Source organism: Schistocerca americana, chromosome 3, assembly GCF_021461395.2.
Source record: "Schistocerca americana isolate TAMUIC-IGC-003095 chromosome 3, iqSchAmer2.1, whole genome shotgun sequence".
NCBI classification, from domain to species: Eukaryota; Metazoa; Arthropoda; class Insecta; order Orthoptera; family Acrididae; genus Schistocerca; species Schistocerca americana.
In genome coordinates, this window is record NC_060121.1 from 127690918 (window position 1) to 127711554 (window position 20637).

General features: G+C 46.7%; 1 protein-coding gene across 1 annotated transcript in view; it reads left to right on the plus strand.

Moving 5' to 3' along the window:
* LOC124605915 (UDP-glucosyltransferase 2-like) overlaps window positions 1-20637 on the plus strand; it is a 65684-nt gene that overhangs the window by 31702 nt on the left and 13345 nt on the right. The window contains exons 6-7 of the mRNA XM_047137868.1: window positions 368-587; window positions 11224-11471. Coding sequence (XP_046993824.1) covers window positions 368-587; window positions 11224-11471 — 468 coding nt within the window. The remainder of the gene's footprint in view (window positions 1-367; window positions 588-11223; window positions 11472-20637) is intronic.

Sequence of the window (20637 nt, forward strand, 5' to 3'; positions counted from 1 at the left end):
CGGTCTAGAGTGCCCCAAACTCAAACGAAAACGACGGGGCTGTGACTATCTACCTCATCTGTGATTGTTTTCTCTCTGTTCCATTCCCGATAGTTTGAATATCAAGACGAAAACATCCTTCATTTTCTTCTACAACCTTCAGTATTGCAGTACATGTTTTTTTTTATAACAATATTCTTCTAATGAAAATTTACTCTAAAATCTCTGATATATTTTGCTGGATATCACTTGTGTCCCACTCATCAATTACTAGAAGAATTCAGCACTTGTTTTATATTAAAAAACTCTAAAAAGTTTTCATATGGTTAAGTTATCAAGCCACAGTGACTTCTGTGTCATTAGTAACACACTCGTGTGCTGTCCACAGCACATCCTAACGTCAAAGTCTTCATCACGCAAGGTGGCCTGCAGAGTTTCAATGAAGCCACTTACTATGGTGTTCCTCTAATTGGAATTCCGTTCATGGGAGACCAGCACTACAATGTCGAAAAATTCGTAGCTGCTGAGATTGGCTACAGGCTGCAGTTCCGGCACGTCACGAAGGGTACCGTTTTAGAAGCTATACGAACGGTTCTTGGGAATCCAAGGTAAACAAATTTTTCTTCTGTGTAATAATACAGATGCTGCGAATAATACAACTCATAATTTCATTGATTTCACCACGGTCCCAGTCCAAATAACAACCTAATTTATTAAGTTATAAGTAACACTAAAACTAAATGTGGTATTAAGACACACAGCACTGATGTAACTATTCACTAAACAAGTTTAACAGTCTGCATTCCCTTAAGTTACGTGGTTTCGTCATCTTACCACACATGGGAATGAGTTTGTAACAAGGAGAAAGTAAGTGGGTCAATTAGTCCATCATTGCAACATGGTTTATGTTTAAAATCAATATTAGATATCATTTGTTGTTGCTATTTATACTCTACATCTACATCTACATGATCACTCAGGAATTCACAATTAAGTTCCTGGGAGAGGGTTCATCAAACCACTTTCTAGATGTTTCTCTACTGTTCCACTCTCGTACGCCACGCTGGAAAAGCGAACACTTAAATCTTTCTCTGCGAGCTGTGATTTCTCTTATTCCGTTATGATAATCAATACTGACTATGTAAGTGGGAGCTAACAAAATACTCTCACAGTCTGAGGAGTAAGTTGGTGATTCAGATTTCGTGAGAAGACCCTGCCGCAACGAAAGCGTCTTTGTTTTAATGATTGCCACCCCATATCCGTGGTGCTTTCTCCCCTCTTCTCTATAATTTAAAACGAGCTGTCCTGCTTTGAACATTTTCGATATCCTCCATCGATCTTATCTGATCCGGATCCCACACCGTACAGCAGTACTCCAGAAGAGGACGTACAAACGTAGTGTAGGCAGTCTCTTTAGTAGACCTGCTGCATTTTGTCAGCATCCTGCCAATAAATCGTAGTCTCTGGTTTGCTTTACCCACAACATTATCTATGTGATCGTTCCAGCGTAAGTTAATCGTATTTGTAATCCCGAAGTATTTAGTTGAATCTACGGCCTTTAGATTTGAGTGATTTATTGTGTAACCGAAATTTAGCAGACTGATTTTGGTACTCTGTGTTATTACTGTATTATTAATTTCTTTGCTATATATCATATGTAACACATTACATCAACTACATATGTTTAGACTATTTTCTCTATCTGCAGTATCAACAACTCCTTGCACAGTGTTTGTGTGTTTCTGTACAAATTTAAAAAAAAATATTTTTTGTTGGTTTTCCATTATGTCAGCAATTAGAAGCTTACGCACATATTTCTTGGTCTTCTTACTGCATTCAGTTCCATTTTAGTTAATGAACCTCCTGTATTTCTATGTTCTAATATTTGTTTTCAATCCTCTTCTGAATACTCTCCAACTACACCAAAAATTTTAATTTATCTCATTTTGTAATCTATTTCCTCAGTACTGCACAACTGGATTTATTTCTAACAAGTTACTCTTCCAGTGCGCAGTTCTTCTCTCAGTTTGTCATTTTCCAGTAGCATTATCTTCATAAAACGAGAGACAACTTTCATTTTCTTTCGTTACAGAAATACACTCATTGATTCCACTTAGTGCGTGCCTCTACTATAATTTGTTGTTTGAGTAAGGTAGGAGAACCTCTCCCTTTTTTTAGTACCAGTTTATTTTTCGCAACTCATAATTCTTTTTGGTTACAAAGTTAGGAGTACTGCTTCGACTGCATTCTGCTTGAGCAGTCAGTTTCCCTCCACTTGGTTACCGTTGTGACTTAAACTGACGTAACACATTGTAACCTAGAACAGTAACGAGGCATATGTAATTGCACTACGTATTATGATTATTGTTTGCTTGCTGGATGGAAAAATTTCGTACAGGAATTCAATGTAGATGGAAACAAACCACCTGACACATTTTCAGTTTTCATTCTGAAAATTGATTCTTCAATTATTAAGCAATTAGCAAGTCGGCGCACACACAGACACACACACACACACACACACACACATGCACACACACACACAAACAGACAAACAAAAACACACACACACACAAACACACACACACACACACACACACACACACACACACACACACACACATTATATGACAACTTTGCGTGAGGCCCAAGTCAAAATGAACACGGTGATCTTGGCTTTAGAAATTTTGTACCAAGTAAAACAGATCGCTCCTTCTAATTACTCAGCATGAGAAAATTCAATACAAATATTGAATTCACACTTTTAAATTGCTCATAAAAGAGTTAAAATAACGTTTGAAGGCATCCAAATGTAAAAAATAGCCCTGGAGGGTCACAATACCAGAACCTCTTTTTTTTTTTTACAAACCAAGCACTTCGTTCTTTTCAACCAGATATTCAAGCAGGCTGGGAGTGGAGCTAAGGATAACTCGACTAGGAAAATTTGGAAGGGGATTCGTTAAAGAGGGAGAACACATCTCAATAATATGATGCGGCCCCTCCGGCGGGAGGTTCGAGTCCTCCCTCGGGCATGGGTGTGTGCGTTGTCCTCAGCAGTTTGGTCCCTCAGGAATTCACACACATTTGAACGTTTGGATGATATGATGTCTTTTTTGAAATCCAAGTGTTAGGTCTCACTTACAATGATAGCTATCTCTATGTACTGGATAACTCATTGTGTAACTTTCCGTAGCGTTAATTTTTCAGCACTGTATGGTGTAACTGAAAACTTGTCGAAAGCGTGGGAGAATAGCAGTGGATGTAGAGAAGTTAGTTCGTTCAGATTTTGGCATGTTGTGTATCATCTAGGTAGCCCAGAGAACTACAAATATAGGGAGCTATACCATGAAATGCACTGGATAAACTGTATTACGATTAATTTATTTTGTAAATACGTAACAGAAACCTCAAAATTGGAATTTTATTTTTCTGCAAGATTGATTTCGGTGAACTCTTTCGCAGTTACTCACTTACTAGTGAAACCTGTTTACTTGCAACACTTAACTAGTCTGGTTTCGAATATTCCGTTTAGTCTCAGTATGAGTGTTTAACTTACATTATTTTCTTCAATTCGCCAGCTTGTCCTTCATCCTGTTCTGTCTTTTATATATTCCGTTGTGTATTCATTGAAGCTTCTATGTATCATGTTACAGTTGACACTCATTCTAAAGCTAAATGCTTACAGATAAGCTGTCAAACCACTGTGTATTTTCAATTTTTTTTAGTTTGCTTCCTAATGCTTCTACTTATAAATTTCATGTCTTATCAAGCTCCTAATAGCTTTAGATAAATTTCGTGTCTCATCAAGTTCCTGATAGCTTTAGATCTTCTCGGAAAACATATTTCTCTCTCTGTGTTAAGTCTAGCGTTCTTCTTACTGTAATATAGCTTTAACAGTTAAAGATCACATTTTGAACCTTACTCTCGTATTGTGACTGACCTTACTGTTTCACAGTTACCAACCAAACTGATACACTTTATGAAGATTGTAATACACTACTGGCTATTAAAATTGCTACACCACGAACATGACGTGCTACAGACGCGAAATTTAACCGACAGGAAGAAGATGCTGTGATATGCAAATGATTAGCTTTTCAGAGCATTCACACAAGGTTGGCGCGGGTGGCGACACTTACAACGTGCTCACATGAGGAAAGTTTCCAACCTATTTCTCATACACAAACAGCAGTTGAACGGTGTTGCCTGATGAAACGTTGTTGAGATGCCTCGCGTAAGGAGGAGAAATGCGTACAATCACGTTTCCGACTTTGATAACGGTCGGATTGTAGCCTATCGCGATTGCTGTTTATCATATCGCCACATTGCTGCTCGCGTTGGTCGAGATCCAATGACTGTTAGCAGAATATGGAATCGGTGGGTTCAGGAGGGTAATACGGAACGCCGTGCTGGATCCCAACGGCCTCGTATGACTAGCAGTCGAGATGACAGGCATCTTATCCGCATAGCTGTAACGGATCGTGCAGCCACGTCTCGATCCCTGAGGCAACAGATGGGGACCTTTGCAAGACGACAACCATCCGCACGAACATTTCGACGAAGTTTGCAGCAGCATGGACTATCAGCTCGGCGATCACGGCTGTGTTTACCCTTGACGCTGCATCACAGACAGGAGCGCCTGCGATGGTCTACTCAACGACGAACCTGGGTGCACGAATGGCAAAACGTCATTTTTTCGGATGAATCCAGGTTCTGTTTACAGCATCATGATGGTCGCATTCTGTCTGTCGACATCGCGGTGAACCCACATTGGAAACGTGTATTCGTCATCGCCATACTGGCGTTTCACCCGGCGTGATGGTATGGGGTGCTATTGGTTACACGTCTCGGTCACCTCTTGTTCGCATGGACGGCGCTTTGAACAGTGGACGCTACATTTCAGATGTGTTACAACCCGTGGCTCTACCCTTCATTCGATCCCTGCGAAACCTTACGTTTCAGCAGGATAATGCACGACCGCATGTTGTAGGTCCTGTACGGGCTTTTCTGGATACAGAAAACGTTCGACTGCTGCCCTGGCCAGCACATTCTCCAGATCTCTCACCAACTGTTAACAGCTGGTCAATGGTGACCGAGCAAATGGTTCGTCACAATACGCCAGTCACTACTCTTGATGAATTGTGGTATCGTGTTGAAGCTGAGTGGGCAGCTGTACCTGTACACACTGTCCAAGCTCTGTTTGACTCAATGCCCAAGCGTATCAAGGCCGTTATTACAGCCAGAGGTGGTTGTTCTGGGTACTGATTTCTCAGGATCTATGCACCCAGATTGCGTGAAAATGTAGTCAGATGTCAGTTCTAGTATAATATATTTGTCCAATGAATACCCGTTTATCATCTGCATTTCTTCTTGGTGTAGCAGTTTTAATGGCCAGTAGTGTAAATGCCTAATCTGCAGATGGACGTAAAGTGGGGTAAAGAGGAACCTGTAAAGAATCAGAAGTTGTTGAGAATTTCAAAGAAAGCTCCAAGCAACTTTTGCCTGAAACAAGAAAAATGAATTTAGTAGATGGCGAATAGGTAGCTTTGAGGGATGTAATACTGATGACAGCAGACCAGCTACTAGGCATAAACACAAGGACCAGTAGAAATTGTTTGACAGTACACGAGATAATGAATTAAAATTACAAAAGGAGAAAATATAAACACGCAGCAAATGAAGTGGGCAAAAATGGGTGCAGGCATCTAACAAATGAAATTGACTGTAAGTGTTAAATTGGCAAGCAGCGGAACCTTGGAGGATACGGAAAGCTAGAGACACATGCGTGACTCTGGGAAAGATAGACCCACATATAACATAATTTAGTAAATGTTGATGAAAAGAGGTGCAACGGTATAAATATCAAAAATCCATATACCCAACCAGTACTAAGTAAAAAGGAAAAGATTAAAAGGTGAAAGGAATACATAGAAGAGTAATACAACGGAAAGAAGCTTTAGAACAATATTGTGGAAAGGTAGGAGGAAGTAGATGAAAATGAAAAGACAGATGTGATACAGCGAGAAGAGCTTCAGAGAACATTGAAGGACCTAAGACAGAACAAGGTACCTGAAGCAGACCACAGTTTCTCTAATTTATTGAAATCCTTGAGACAACCAGCCATGAGGGATCTATTCTACCTGGTATGCAAGATACATGAGGCAGTCGAGGGAACAAACGAGGCAATATTGAACTAAGATTTATCTTAGTAGGTAGGCTGAAATAAGACAATTAACATTTACAGAATTTTTAGATTTAGAGAACGCTTTTGACAATATTGATTGGAACATACTCTTTGAAATTTTGAAGGCAGTCGGGATGAAATAAAAGGAGTCAAAGATGATCAATAGAGTGAATAGAAAAAAGTGGTTCAAATGGCTCTGAGGACTATGGGACAACATCTGAGGTCATCACTCCCCTAGAACTTAGAACTACTTAAACCTAACTATCCTAAGAACATTACACACATCCATGCCCGAGGCAGGATTCGAACCTGCGATCGTAGCGGTCGCGCCGTTCTAGACTGTAGCGCCACTCCGGCCGGCGATTGAATAGAAACCACACTTCAGTTGTAAGAGGGAAGAACAGGAAAGGGGGGCGATAACTGAGAAGAAAGTGAGAGGGATTTCTAGCCTGTGTTCTGCAGTCTGTACATTGAGAAAACGGTTGTTGCAGCCCCCGATATTGCGGCGTCACAATGTTGAGGTCGCGTTCTCGTCAGTAGGTCGAACATGGAGTGAGGGTTAGTAGTTCAGTGCACGCCCAAAGGCGTCAGTGATGCAGAGTTATCCGTAATAACATTAACTGATCTAGCAGAGTTTACAAAGATCTTCAGAGCTGCCATCAGCGGCCAGGGGAATGTGCACGTCCTGTGAAGGACTGCTGACGCCTCATCACCGAGTTGTGACGTCACTGCCACAGGTCAGTGTCACGGCCACGTGCTGTGCTGGCATCGGTGATGGGTCGAGGAAGGCGCTGTCCGCCCAGAGCTTTTGCGATGAGCCAGTACAACTACCACCTCAGTGCCCTCCGAAGACAACCCAGGTGGAGACTGCTCAGTGTGGTCCAGGATGCTGGTTGTCGTGAAGACTAGCTACACCCTGGTCAGCCACCACGAATCGACCAAGACTGCAGCCACTCCTCACGAGTCGACCAAGAAGCTGCGTCGAGACGCCTCGCCCGATCTGTGCAAAGAAGGCAGTTTGCAGGTCATTTGCGATGACCCAGTACTGGAGGAGGGCTGGCCGCTCACCAATCTTCGCATCCACGATGATCCAGTAGCGAGCAGTGGCAGACCACGGCTGTGGTATGCAACAGGTTGGCTGGCTCTCAGTGTTGGAGTCATCAAGCAAGTAGCAGGCTGATCATAATCGAGCAGCATGTCGTTGTTTCCATGAAGCTCAATAGTGTGTCATTCTCTCTGGTTCTAGCGATGTGGACAGAATGACATCATGACAGAAGGTATTTTTGAGCTCCAAAAGTCTGTTTAACGGCTCAAGACCACGCGTATGATGTGGTGGCTCTGGATGTATGAGCACATTTCTCCTCATTTATCCGTCCTGTTAGCGCTCCTTGTCTCACTGTGGTAATATGAAAAACGATTCTGGGTCGCTGAGCTCAGTCCTTTCTGTCTACGTTCGATTTTGTGTGATACTGCACTGCTTCTGTTGTTAAAAAGAATGCCCCAATTTCCTTCAGGCACTCACGCATGTCTAAAGGTACAGGAACTGCAGCGACTACAGCTGTTATGAAATACATGAAATTTATTCGCTGTTGCCAACACAAGCAACCATATGCTGTATAAGCGAATGACGACAGTGAAAATATGTTCCCGACCGGAATTCGAACCTGACTTCCCACTTTACGCGAGCTGTCGCCTTGACCAAATGGCTAACCACGCACAAGCCATGGCCAGACTCAAACTTCCATACGTCGTCGTTGCTGCATCTCAACCTGTACACGTTATGTAATTCCTGTACAGGGGAGGACATTTTAATGAAAGTCGCTGCCTGGTGCATGTTAGAAATTAACACCGAAGTTACATGCTGTTACCTCACCCAGTCTTTTTATGTAGCACAGGAGTGCTTGGAGTTCTGTCCCGTTTCGACTTCCGCTGCATTGGCGGTACATCTTGTTGACGTAACTATTGGCACATCAGTCCAGTGGTAGTCTAAACTGATCCAAGCTCGCCTAGGAGAACTTCAACAAAATTTTAAACCTGCACAGTGAATTATTCTTCTGTCCAACTCAGTAAAGGATCTTGGGGAGAAATTAGTAAAGGCAGTTAAAAGTTCAGGGAGAAGAAATAAAACTTTAAGGTTTTGCCGATGAGTTTATAATTCTGTCAGAAACCACAGAGTACTAGGATGATCAGCTGACTGGATCTGCTAGTGTCTTGAAAGGAGGCCATGAGATGAACATCAACAAAACTAAAACAAGGGTGGTGGAATGTACTATTGTAACACCCCACATGTCACTTATCTGGTTTTGGCGTGTGTTCACCCCAGCTAATTGACTAACAGATCAACAGAGAGTGCAAAACTGCCACAATATTGGATAACGCAAAGAAAGTAAAAAGGCCCTGTGACTCCTGATTGAACTGCAGTGGCAGTGTTGACATTAATTGATTCAGAATTGATCACTTTTAATTAAAGAGGGGTGCGCATTGATGTTATATTCAGCTATTGAACACCAGATGCAAATGTTGAACATAAAATTAATTAAGAAAATGACTTGGGATTTCAACTACTTGATCAAAAACAGATGCAGTAGATTAGCACAAATTTATTTTAACTCACGAGCTTCAATCATCACATTACATGACTCTCCTACCAGGCAGTGGTAATAAATAGTGTTTGCGTGGAGTAAAGCGTGATAACTCAAAAGTAATTCCTATCGACTGACCCAGGCGTAATGCGAAGTGCGAGAAGATTTCTACAATACACGGCCCATGAAACCCTCGTGGAAACTTTGCCGATGATCCAACAAATTAATCAGTGGCCGGAGCGGGCGCAATATCACCAAATACAGCATGGCAGAGCAGCGTCGTTGTCTGGACGTCGACTGACCTCGTGGTGCTGCAAGGCTGCGCTTGTCTGTTCACTCCTAGCTGTCTTGCTCAGTACATAGCTGAACCAAAACTTCCTATCTCCAAGCTCAATCGTTCCGTTTGCTAGGTCCTAAACTGGAGAGGTGCTCACTCTCTCTCAGGCAAGCTGTGTAAAGAACGCCATGTCCACACTCTAGGCAGGCTGGGAACGGACGACCTCTACTTCTGCCAGTCCTCTCTTCACCTCGGTTTCCCCTCCAGCAAAATCACTTACGTCAATTGCACCGCAAGTCGCGTTAATTATGCGTTGCTTCCCAGCGCCAACCAATTCCTACTCTGGGAAGTGAACAAATTCCCACAAAATTTCTCTTCCTCTCAACTTCTGCTATTTAGCTCCTTCCAGACCACCCATCAAGGTTAGAGTCTGCACAAAACACAATTTTTTCCGGAATTCTGACTCCCAGGAGAGTACTTCAAATTCCTTGGTCCTACGTTCCCCTTGGAGGCCGGCGTATTTCATTCTGTCGCTCTTCACCTGATTTACTTCAGATTCTGCGGACCGTGAATTCAGTGTGAAGTTACTATAGTCAGGAACACGCATATTTTGGCCTCTGTTGACCGCTCCACCATAGCTCTGCGTGGCTTTCTCGCATGTTTCACTGAAAACGGGACGTCGGACATTTATCAACAGGCGTACAAGTTCTCCATCTGCTTCCCGGTACACCAGCATGGGGTCAACCACCCACTCACTGTCACTCAACTTAAGGCAGCTGGAGGCCGCGTCCCGTTACTGCTTTCTCAGAGCTTGATCCGCCCTAAGCTGCCTATTGTCACTTCCGTTCGCCGCTCCCAGCCTGCCTCGGTCAACTCTTGAACACTTCCCTGGGATAAACTAGCCTCCAGTAAATCGATGCGTATCCACAAAGTTTTCATATCGTGTGAATCACTTTAAAACCATCACCCAACATTAATTATTCCAATACGTCCATACTATACCCTCTACAAGATGCATTGTGCCTTGTCAGTCATTTTTGTTCAGCCCTACTGTTCGCTCAACTTGAGTTAGGTGATCTTTAATGACTTCATGTAAGGGGCATAGTTCTTGCCATTTTACACTATAATCAAATGAGGTGATGCAGATGGAATTCCATTAGGTAATATGACACAAAGTAGTGGTCGAGTTTGGCTTTGTGGGAAGCAAAATAACCAACGATGGCATAAGCAAACAAACATTTTTGAAAAAGAGAAATATTGTATCATCTAATAAAAATTTAAGTATTACAAAGCCTTTTCTGAAAGTATTTACATGTTGCATTTTATGGGAGTCAAACCTTGACTTTAAACAGATCAGACAACAAGACAATAGAAGTTTTTGAAATATTGTGACACAGAAGAATGTAAGATATTAGATGGGTAGATCGGTAAATGTTATCACCACTATTACAACGAAGTTACGGAATTATGGACCAAGCCGAAATGGACTACTTTCTTTAGAAGTTCATTTATCACACAAAATCTTTTAACGTCAATGTCAATAGATACATCTTAATCTCTCAGATCTATCGACTGTCACGACATTTTTTCATTGATACCCACAAACAGGTTGTCTTCTTTGTTTCTCGTCTTCTTGTCTTCCCAGCTGCTGTTACACAAGTATTGTAGGTTAAATAGACTGAAATAAAGTCTAATAGAGACCAACTACGTTTCGTTTCATAATATAGTTTTCCTTACAATTTTGATTTGCAAGGATCATGGACGTGTCTCGTCCTTTAACTTACTACTACCATAACAGCAGTAAGTTAAAGCATGATAACTGTTCATGATCCTACCAAACCAAAGTTTAGGAAAATCAGTACTGTTGCAGTGGCCACTGAAGATGCTTTAAAACAAAGTAAAACGAGTTCGGCCGTAACTAGACATTACTGCAGTTGCAAAATATGGTATTTAACCTACATAACTTGGATAACTGCGTAGTATGACTAATAATTTTGCTGATCTAGTTTGGGCAAGTTAATTAAAAGCACGTCAATATGTCTGTAGATTCATTTAGATCCTCATATTTACTCAGATGCAATGAATTCTTGTAAAATATTTTCCAAATATCCTGATTTTTACAGCATTCCATTTTTACCACTTTGAAAGAACTGTATTGTTTACCCTCAAGATGTATTAATGATATGGTATGATGTCAACAGGTATCGGGAAAACATGAAGAAGTTATCATCAGTGTACCGTGAGCACCAGGCACAGTCGCTGCCACAAGCCATCTGGTGGATAGAATACATACTACGGCACCAGGGAGCTCCACATTTGCGGAGCGCTGCCATGGATCTCAGCTGGTACCAGCTGCTGCTGCTAGATGTCATCGCCTTCATGCTGGTTGTGGCAACAATTGCTGCTATTGCGCTGTACTCACTGACGAGATATCTGATGTCTGTCATATGTAAGACCAGAAAACAAAAGACTCAATGATGAATAACGTTTCACTAGCGTCAAACGAGTAAAGGCCTTAGTGCAAGTGACAGCCACTGGATACATAAACGATATGTTATGGCTTGTTACAAGCAAGCTATGGTTTGATAACCACCACTGTTTGTAATTTTAGTCGTTTTTGTGTATGTGTGAAAGTTGTATGCGTCCACATGCCAGAAATTTATGCAAGGTGATGTGAGGGGGATTGTACAGGTAATTGTAGATTGTCTCATCTATACCGAGACATTGCACTGGCAATCAAATGACACATTTTCGTCTTTGATGTGTGCTGATCAAATAAATTATATTTATTTTTATAACCTGCTACCGTTCTGTAGGTGATTAACAATCAGCCTAATTTCACTTTTTACGATTTTCCTAAATAAAAAATTACTATATTTCCCAAAATAAAAAATTTTAATGCTTTTTTCTGTAGAGAGCCGACAAGCAATGAATTAAGATTAAAGAAATTTGGCAAGAGTGTTGGTTAGAACATGATGGTCAGAAACATAAGTTCAAAATGTTCAAATGAGTGTGAAATCTTATAGTGTGAAATCTTATGGGACTTAACTGCTAAGGTCATCAGTCCCTAAGATTACACACTACTTAACCTAAATTATCCTAATGACAAACACACACACCCATGGCCGAGGGAGAACTCGAACCTCCGCCGGGATCAGCCGCACAGTCCATGACTGCAGCGCCTGAGACCGCTCGGCAAATCCCGCGCGGCGTAGAAATATAAGTGCCCTAGTTGTCCTGTAAGCAGTTGGTTGTGTGAGAAATGGACAAATGGGATATTAAATTGACGAGTATGAGGTCTAGTTTTGCAAAAATGGGTTCATTTGCTTGAAATTAATGAAGGTAATTAGGAAAAAATTAGTCATTGATTTGGGGGAAAATTTTTGTTCGCATTTTCATAGCCAAAAAAGAGTGAGAAATTGATAAATGGGGTAACAAGTTAACCGGCGTGGGATCGCGTTGTGTAACAGAATATTTACTTGCTTGAAGATAATCAGGGTAACTAAAAAACTTCATTAGTGATTTCAGGTAAAATTGAAATATTCACCAACAGCTGTTGCTAGCTATGCAAATGAAGTGTCAAAAAGTTCGTTTCTTCAAGGAACAGCTACTTTGCACGTGAAAAGTTCAACTGGTGTGTTATCTAATTTTAAAAATTTTTTCTTGCCATTAAGGCAAATGACATGTGAGACGATAAAGCTCCCAAAAAGGTGTCCATAAACTTTGAGAGTGAACATGACTCTGAGCTCACATTTAGTTGTGGATTAGGTGACGGACGTAGCCATGAGATCCCGCGTTTGACAGTGAAAGAGGTGTGGTAACAGGTCACGTGGGGCTGCACTGAACTGTACAGAGCGGCGCCAGCTTTGAAGTTCCGCCTCTAGATGTCAGCGATCTTTGAGCCCCTGTTATTGGATCATTCTGGAAGTATAAAAATCCTGTGACTAACAGACGTTCAGGATGATCCGAAGACGCGTGATCGGGATTTCTTGTGATCGCTGGCCATTGGGGGTAGTGGGGGGAGGGAAGACAGTGGCGGGGGGGGGGAGGGGGGCTGGGGTGGGGAGGGCAAAGAATTGTGGAAAAGGCCGTCATGGGTGGCCAGAGAGACTAGCTAAAATGCTGAATATACGATATCTCAATAAAAAAATTGAACCCATTGAAGGTACTGGAAATCCAATAACACAAATAAAAGGAGAAAATGATGACGAGTGCAAGAGTTTAGATGCACATGAGTACCAATGTATATATTTTAAGTTATTTGTGTTAAATATTTTGTGAAAAGAGTATACTTGAAAAATTAATAACTTGACGACACCTTTACCGATTTTCATAAATGAAGTGTCCATGAATAGATTTCGTAGAGACCTATCAATTATCAAAAACAGAATTGTTGGAAATGTTGTAACTGCCACCAGGACGTTCGCGGGGTAGCACTGACGGAAAGCGCGGCGGGACCCGCGGAGAGGCCCGCAAACAACAACACAGCGGGAGAGGACGGACACGACCAACAACGGAGTCACAAGGAAACAAACACATCCACTCGTACACAGAACAAGGAAGTAAACTGTCTAGCGCGAAGCGAGGTGTAAACCAACGTACGCGAGATTAGACTGGCTGGCAGAGCTTTTTTTAAATTTTTCTTTATTGTTGTTTTGAAACCTGTAGTACAGGCAGGTCTGCAGCAGCATACGGCGCCGCTCTTTGGCCGCAGAGAAACACAGATATACAAATGAAGACATTTAGAGAAAAAACATGGTGGATATATAAACGGAGACAACACATTTTAAAATACAAGGTTCCGTTCACGGGCGTAGAGTCCAAGATAAAATTGTTCAGACACTTGGACACAGACAGAAACGAAAATTGTCACACGTGAACGTAGGTGCACAAAACGAATAACACTGAACCACTGAAGCACAAAACGACGGCACACACAGAACACGAGGCGTTGACCTCCGGCGCGCGAATGTTCACTAACCGTGTATGAGTCCGGGGACTTGCCAAGAGAGGAGGAGAGTGGGAGGGAGGGAGAGGGGAGAGCAGATACCATGGGCAGGGGAGACAGGGGGAAGGGAGGAAGGGGAAGCCCAGGGGAAGAGGGGTGGAGGGAGGGGACGGGGGAAAAGGAAGGGAGGGAGGGTGCCTAAAGGAAAGGACACAGGAAGTGGGGGAGGAGGATCAAAGTTGATAGGAGGGGTAGATGGAGGGGAGGAGGACATCATCAGGGAGGGGGAGCTGGCGGAAGCCACCTTGGGAGAGGGTAAGGAGGGTGGAGAGATGGAGATCAGGTGGGACGTGGGAATACAGGCGCGGCAGCGGTCGGGGGTGGGAGAGGATGGGTGAGACAAGCGGATGAGGAGGATCGAGTTTGTGGGAGGTGTACAGGATCCATATCTTTTCAAGGAAAAGGAGGAGGTGGGGGAAGGGGATGAGATGGTACAGGATCCACATGGGGGAGGGGAGACGGATGCGATAGGCAAGGCAGAGAGCATGGCGTTCAAGGATTTGGAGGGATTTATAAAAGGTAGGGGGGCGTAACAAAGGATAGGGCAGATGAGGGATTTATAGGTGTGGAGGATGGTGGAGGGCTCCAGACCCCACGTGCGGCCGGAAAGGAGCTTGAGGAGATGGAGTCGGGAGCGTGCCTTGGCTTGGATTGTCCGGAAATGGGGAGTCCAGGAGAGGCGACGGTCGAGGGTGACGCCAAGGTACTTAAGGGTGGGAGTGAGGGCGATAGGACCGCCATAGATGGTGAGATAGAAATCAAGGAGGCGGAAGGAAGGGGTGGTTTTGCCTACAATGAGCGCCCGGGTTTTGGAGGGATTGACCTCGAGCAACCACTGGTTGCACCAAGTGGTGAACCGGTCAAGATGGGATTGGAGAAGGTGTTGGGAGCGCTGCAGGGTGGGGGCAAGGGCAAGGAAGGCGGTGTCATTGGCGAACTGGAGAAGGTGGACCGGGGGTGACGGCGGCGGCATGTCCGCCGTGTACAAAAGGTACAGAAGGGGGGAGAGGGGAGAGCCTTGGGGCACAACGGCAGAGGGGAAAAAGGTGTAGGAATCTGTGTTATGTATGGTGACATAGGAAGGACGGCGGGAGAGAAAGGAGCCGATCAGACGGACGTAGTTAATGGGAAGGGCGAAGGTTTGGAGTTTGAAGAGGAGACCAGAATGCCATGTGCGGTCATAAGCTCGTTCGAGGTCCAGGGAGAGGAAGATTGCGGAGCGATGGGAATGAAGCTAGTCGGAAAGGAGATGAGTGAGGTGAAGGAGAAGATCGTCGGAAGAGAAGGATGGCCGAAAGCCACACTGGGTAACAGGAAGGGGGCGGTGCTGGTGGAGATGCTGGTGGATGCGTCACGTGAGGATAGATTCCAGGACCTTGCTGATGACCGAGGTAAGGCTGATGGGACAGTAGGAGGAGACGGCGGACGGCGGTTTGCCAGGTTTAAGGAACATGAGGATATGGGAGGTTTTCCACAGGTCGGGGTAGTAACCGGTGGACAGGACTACATTGTAGAGCCTGGCCAGGGTGGAGAGGAAAGAGACAGGAGTTTCACGAAGGTGACGGCAGGTGACACGATCGTGACCAGGAGCGGTGTTGCGTTTCGTGCGGAGTGTAGCAATGAGATCCTGTGTAGTGATAGGGGCATTGAGTTCTGTGTGTGGAATGTTGTCCAAGTACTGGAAACCAGGAGCGAGGGGAGGGACACACATGTCAGTTCGATTGCGGACATCCGGGAAGAGGGAGTAATCGAACTGGGGATCATTGGGGATGGAAAAGACATTGGGGAGGTAAGAGGCAAAGTGATTGGCCTTAATGAGGGAGTCAGGGAAGGGGTAATCATCATGGAGAAGAGGATAGTAGGGGGAGGGTTTAGTTCCGGTAAGGTGATGGAAGGCTGACCAGAACTTGGACGAGTTGATAGGTAGGGTAGCATTTAAATGGGTGCATGTCTGTCGCCAGTCCCGGCGTTTCTTAGCCGCAAGCAAATTACGAATGTGTCGCTGGAGTTGCCGGTGGCGTTGTAGTGTGTCCGGGTCACGCGTGCGGAGAAAGGCACGGTAGAGATGGCGGGATTCACGGAGGAGGAGGACGACCTGTGGGGGTAGGGTAGGACCGTGGGGGTGAATGGCGACTGTAGGGATGTGGGACTCAATGGCCTCAGACAAGGTCTGCTGGAGAAAGGAGGCGGCATGGGTTACATCGTCAGTGTGGTGGTAGGTGAAGGGGTGGCTATCAACCCGGGTGGAAAGGGTATCCCGGTAGGCATTCCAGTTGGCACGGGAATAGTCATGGATTTACTTAGGGGGAGGGTCATTACGAGGGTCAGGGCGGGGGCGACGACCGTCTGAAACGGTGAGGAGGACAGGGAGATGGTCGCTACCAATAGGCTCCAGGACAGCCACCGTTATGCAGCCAAGGAGGTTGGGGGAGGAAAGGATAACATCGGGAGTGAAGTTGGATTTGGGACGGGTGTGCTGGGGGATAGGGATGAGGTCGCCTTGAAGGGAGGAGAGGAACCGATGCCACCGCCGTAACTGGGCGGCGGAACGACTATAGATGTTGACGTCAGCGGTGATCACGTAGGAGGAGAAGGTACGGTCAATGTGGGAGAGGAAATCGAAGGGAATAGGGGCGTTAGGGCGGACATAGATGGTGGCGCAGGTAACGGTAAGGCCGGGTAACAAGAGACTAAGGATCAGGTGTTCGGTGGGGTTGGGAAGGAGAGGTTGGAGCCAAACGGGGATCTGGCGGTGGTGACCAATGGCAACTCCGCCACACGCAATCAGGTGGGGATTATCGGAGCGGTGGAGGAGGTAGGGTGAAGTGTGGACGATGTGGTGGGGTTGGAAGAAGGTTTCATTGAGGAGGAAGGCATCCACGCGGTGGGTTGCAAGGGTGTGCAGGAAGAGGTTCTTGTTGGTGGGAAGGGAGCGGATGTTGTTGAAAAGGATATGGTGCTGTCGCGCCATGACAGGAATTTAAACGAGGGTGTCAAGACGGGAGAAGGTGAAATGGGCCTGGTTGTTGGAGTAGGTGGCGTACATTTTGAGTTGGAAAATGGAACGGGCGGCGAGGGAGATCTGTTGGAGGATGTGCGGGCGCTGAAAAGGATGAAAATTCTGAAGGACGATGGTGAGGAATCTGATGATGTCCTCAGCAGTAGGGGGTGGGTGAAGGGAATTGCCGGGCGGGGTGGGGGCGTCCAGAGGGTGGACAGGAACGGTGAGTTCAGGAGTGGTAGGAGAGGGTCGGGCCTTACATTTCTGGGAGCAGGTAGGATGAGGGAGGTTACAGGTATTACAGGAGGGGGGGGGGACTGGGGCACTGCCGTAAAAAGTGGGCTTGCCTACAGTGCAGGCAGATGGAGGCCTTGCGGCACTCAGATGCCGGGTGTGCATTATACCTCAAGCACCTTTGGCAGCGGAGGGATTGAGGAGAGGAATGGGAGGGGTCAACTTCATAATGTTGGTTAAAAAGGAGGGCACGCTCCTTCAGGAGATGGTCTATGGAGGGGGTGTGCTCGGAAAAGACCCACATAAGGCAGGTCGCCAGGCATTGTGTATACGACGAACTGCACACACCTCCAGATGGGGATGTGCCTGAAGCTCCGCCAACACCTACTCCTCCGTGATCGTCGGACGAAGTTGAGTGATCACAGCGGTGAGGATCGGCGGGCAACGCGGGGGTTGGGATTGACGGGAGAGAGGCGGGGAAGGAGCAGGGGTGAGGGAGGCATTAGGGCCAAAGCAGGTGACAGGGATGTGGGAAAGGAGGTCTGTGTGGAGGGTAGGGCTGGGGGAGGAGATGAGCACCGAATCACGGCGAGGAGTGAGGAGGGAGATGGGGGCACCAGGAAAATTCTGGCGAAGGAAGAGGGTGAGGTTCCGGGCTTCAAGATGGGAGGGATCAGGATGGGAGAGGAGGTAGCGGTAGGAGGAAGGGGTAGAGGAGGAGGAGGAGGGGGCAGAGACAGGCGGGGAGACATCCATGGCATCATGGGTGGGGGAAGGGGGACGAGGCAGAGCCTTTTTGGGGATAGAGGAGGCAGGGGTGCCATTGGGGCGCTTGATGGCGACGGAGGAGGTGTGGGGGATGGGAGCGACTGGAAGGTGGCGGGGAGTGGCAGGTCCCGGTGCTGGAGGCGGCGCCGGAGACGGTGAGGGCGATGACGAAAGCGACGGTGAAGACGATGACGATGAAGGCGAAGGGGAGAGTGGAGCGTGGGCCGTAGCCCTCCGGGCAACCACCCGAGCGGGGGCCGCAGAAACGGAAGAAGTAGAGGGAGGGAGTGGAGGGAAGGAATCAGAGGGGGCGCGGGAGGGGGGAGCCGGGGATGGGGCGACAAATAGGGAGGGAGGTGGGAGAGTGAGGAGTGGGGGGATGGACTGAGGGGGGAGTGATGCGGCACACCACGTGATAGTGGTGGTAGCGGCGGAGGGGGAGGTGTATATGATGGCAGTGGTGGTGGCTGTAGAAGAGGTGGTGGGGGTCGACATTATGAGATGGGGAAAAAAAACACAGTACAAGACAAGAAGGAAACGAGAGACGGGCAGGGCGACGAGAGACAGAGTAGAAAGGGACGGAGAATGACGAAGGACGAAGGAGACTGTGGCCGAGGCCCCACTCTGTTGCTGCTGGCGGGGTGGGCGACCCGGGTGGCAGGACGGTGGGGACGCCTCCGCTGTTGCTGCTGCTGCTGGTGGTGATGGCGCTGCTGCTGCTGCTGCTGCTCCTGCTCCTGCTGCTGCTCCTGCTGCTGTTGCTGCTGCTGCTGGGGGCAGCTAGGACCACTGCTGGCTGCCGGCTGCGACCGCTGGTGGCTGCGACCGCTGGTGGCTGCTGGCGGGGACTGCTGCTGGCCCCTGGCTGCTGGCTGCTGGCTGGGACCGGTGCTGGCGAGGTCCGCAGCTGGCTGCTGGCGGGGACCGTGCTGGCAGGACTGCTGCACGCCGACGGGCTGGCTGGCTGGCTGGCTGGCAGGCCTGGCAGAGCGCGAGGCAGGCGCTTAAGTAGTCTTTCGGGGGCGCCGCTATTGGCTGCTGGGATCACGTGTTCCACAGTGGCGCCATCACACTAAAAGCGGGCCAGGAGGCGCGCGCCGCCGCAGCTTATGGCGCGATGGTGCAGAGGCCTCTATGGGTCTTCGACGTCCATGATGTCTGGCCCGGATTCAAATTCCCAGAAGAAATATTACCAGTTCTGAAATAAAGGCTGGCATGTGTATTCCCTGTGGGAAAATAGTGAATTTTAACCAAAATTTAATTAATATGTTGAAAGCAGTGTCCGTGTTGCAAAATGAACATACACACATCAAAAAAGTTTTGCATCACAACGGTTCTGAGAGTTCCAGAACCTGTGCAGGAAATTGGAATAGAGATCAACATAAACGTTATTTCTGCCCTTATTACTGCTCATGAAAACCACACATTGCATGTTGTACCACCAGACAGCGAGACCTTCAGAGGTGGTGGCCCAGATTGCTGTGCACACCAGTACCTATTAACACCCAATAGCATGTCCTCTTGCATTGATGCAAGCCTGTATTCGTCGTGGCATACTATTCACAAGTTCATCAAGGTACTGTTGGTCCAGATTCTCCAACTACTCAACGGCGATTCGCTGTAGATCCCTCAGAGTGGTTGGTGGGACACGTAGTCCATAAACAGCCCTTTTCAATGTATCCCAGGCATGTTCGATGGGGTTCGTGTCTGGAGAACATACTCGCCACTCTAGTCGATCGATGTCGTTATCCTGAAGGAAGTCATTCACGAGATGTGCAACGATGGGGGTGCGAATTGTCGTCCATGAAGACGAATGCCTCGCCAGTATGTTGCTGATATGGTTGGAGAATGGCATTCACGTATCTTACAGCCATTACGGCGCCTTCCATGATCACCAGCGGCGTACGTCCGCCCCACATAATGCCACCTCAAAACAGTAGGTAACCTCTACCTTGCTGCACTCACTGGACAGTGTGTCTAGAGCGTTCAGCCTGACCAGGTTGCCTCCAAACAGGTCTCCGATGAGAGTCTGGTTGAAGGCATATGCGACACTTATCAGTGAAGAGAACGTGATACCAATGCTGAGTGGTCTATTCGGCATGTTGTTGGGCGTATCTGTACCACGCTGCAAAGCGTCGTGGTTGCAAAGATGGGATGTCGGGAGTGAATTTACGCATCATGAAGCCTGTTGCGCACAGTTTGAGTCCTAACACGACGTCCTGTGTCTGCACGAAAAGCATTATTCAACATGGTGGCGTTGCTGTCAGGGTTCCTCGGCGCCATGATCCGTAGGTAGCGGTCATCCACTGCAGTAGCAGCCCTTGGGCGGCCTGAGCGAGGCATGTCATCGACAGTTCCTGTCTCTCTGTGTCTCTTCCATGACCAAACAACATCGCTTTGGTTCACTCTGAGACGCCTGGATACTTCCCTTGTTGAGAGCCCTTCCTGGCACAAAGTTACAATGCGGACACGATCGAACCGCGGTATTGACCGTCTAGGCATGGTTGAACTACAGATGACACGGGCTGTGTACCACCTACCTGGTCGAATGACTGGAACTGATCGGCTGTCTGACTCCCTACGTCTAAAAAGCGCTGCTAATGC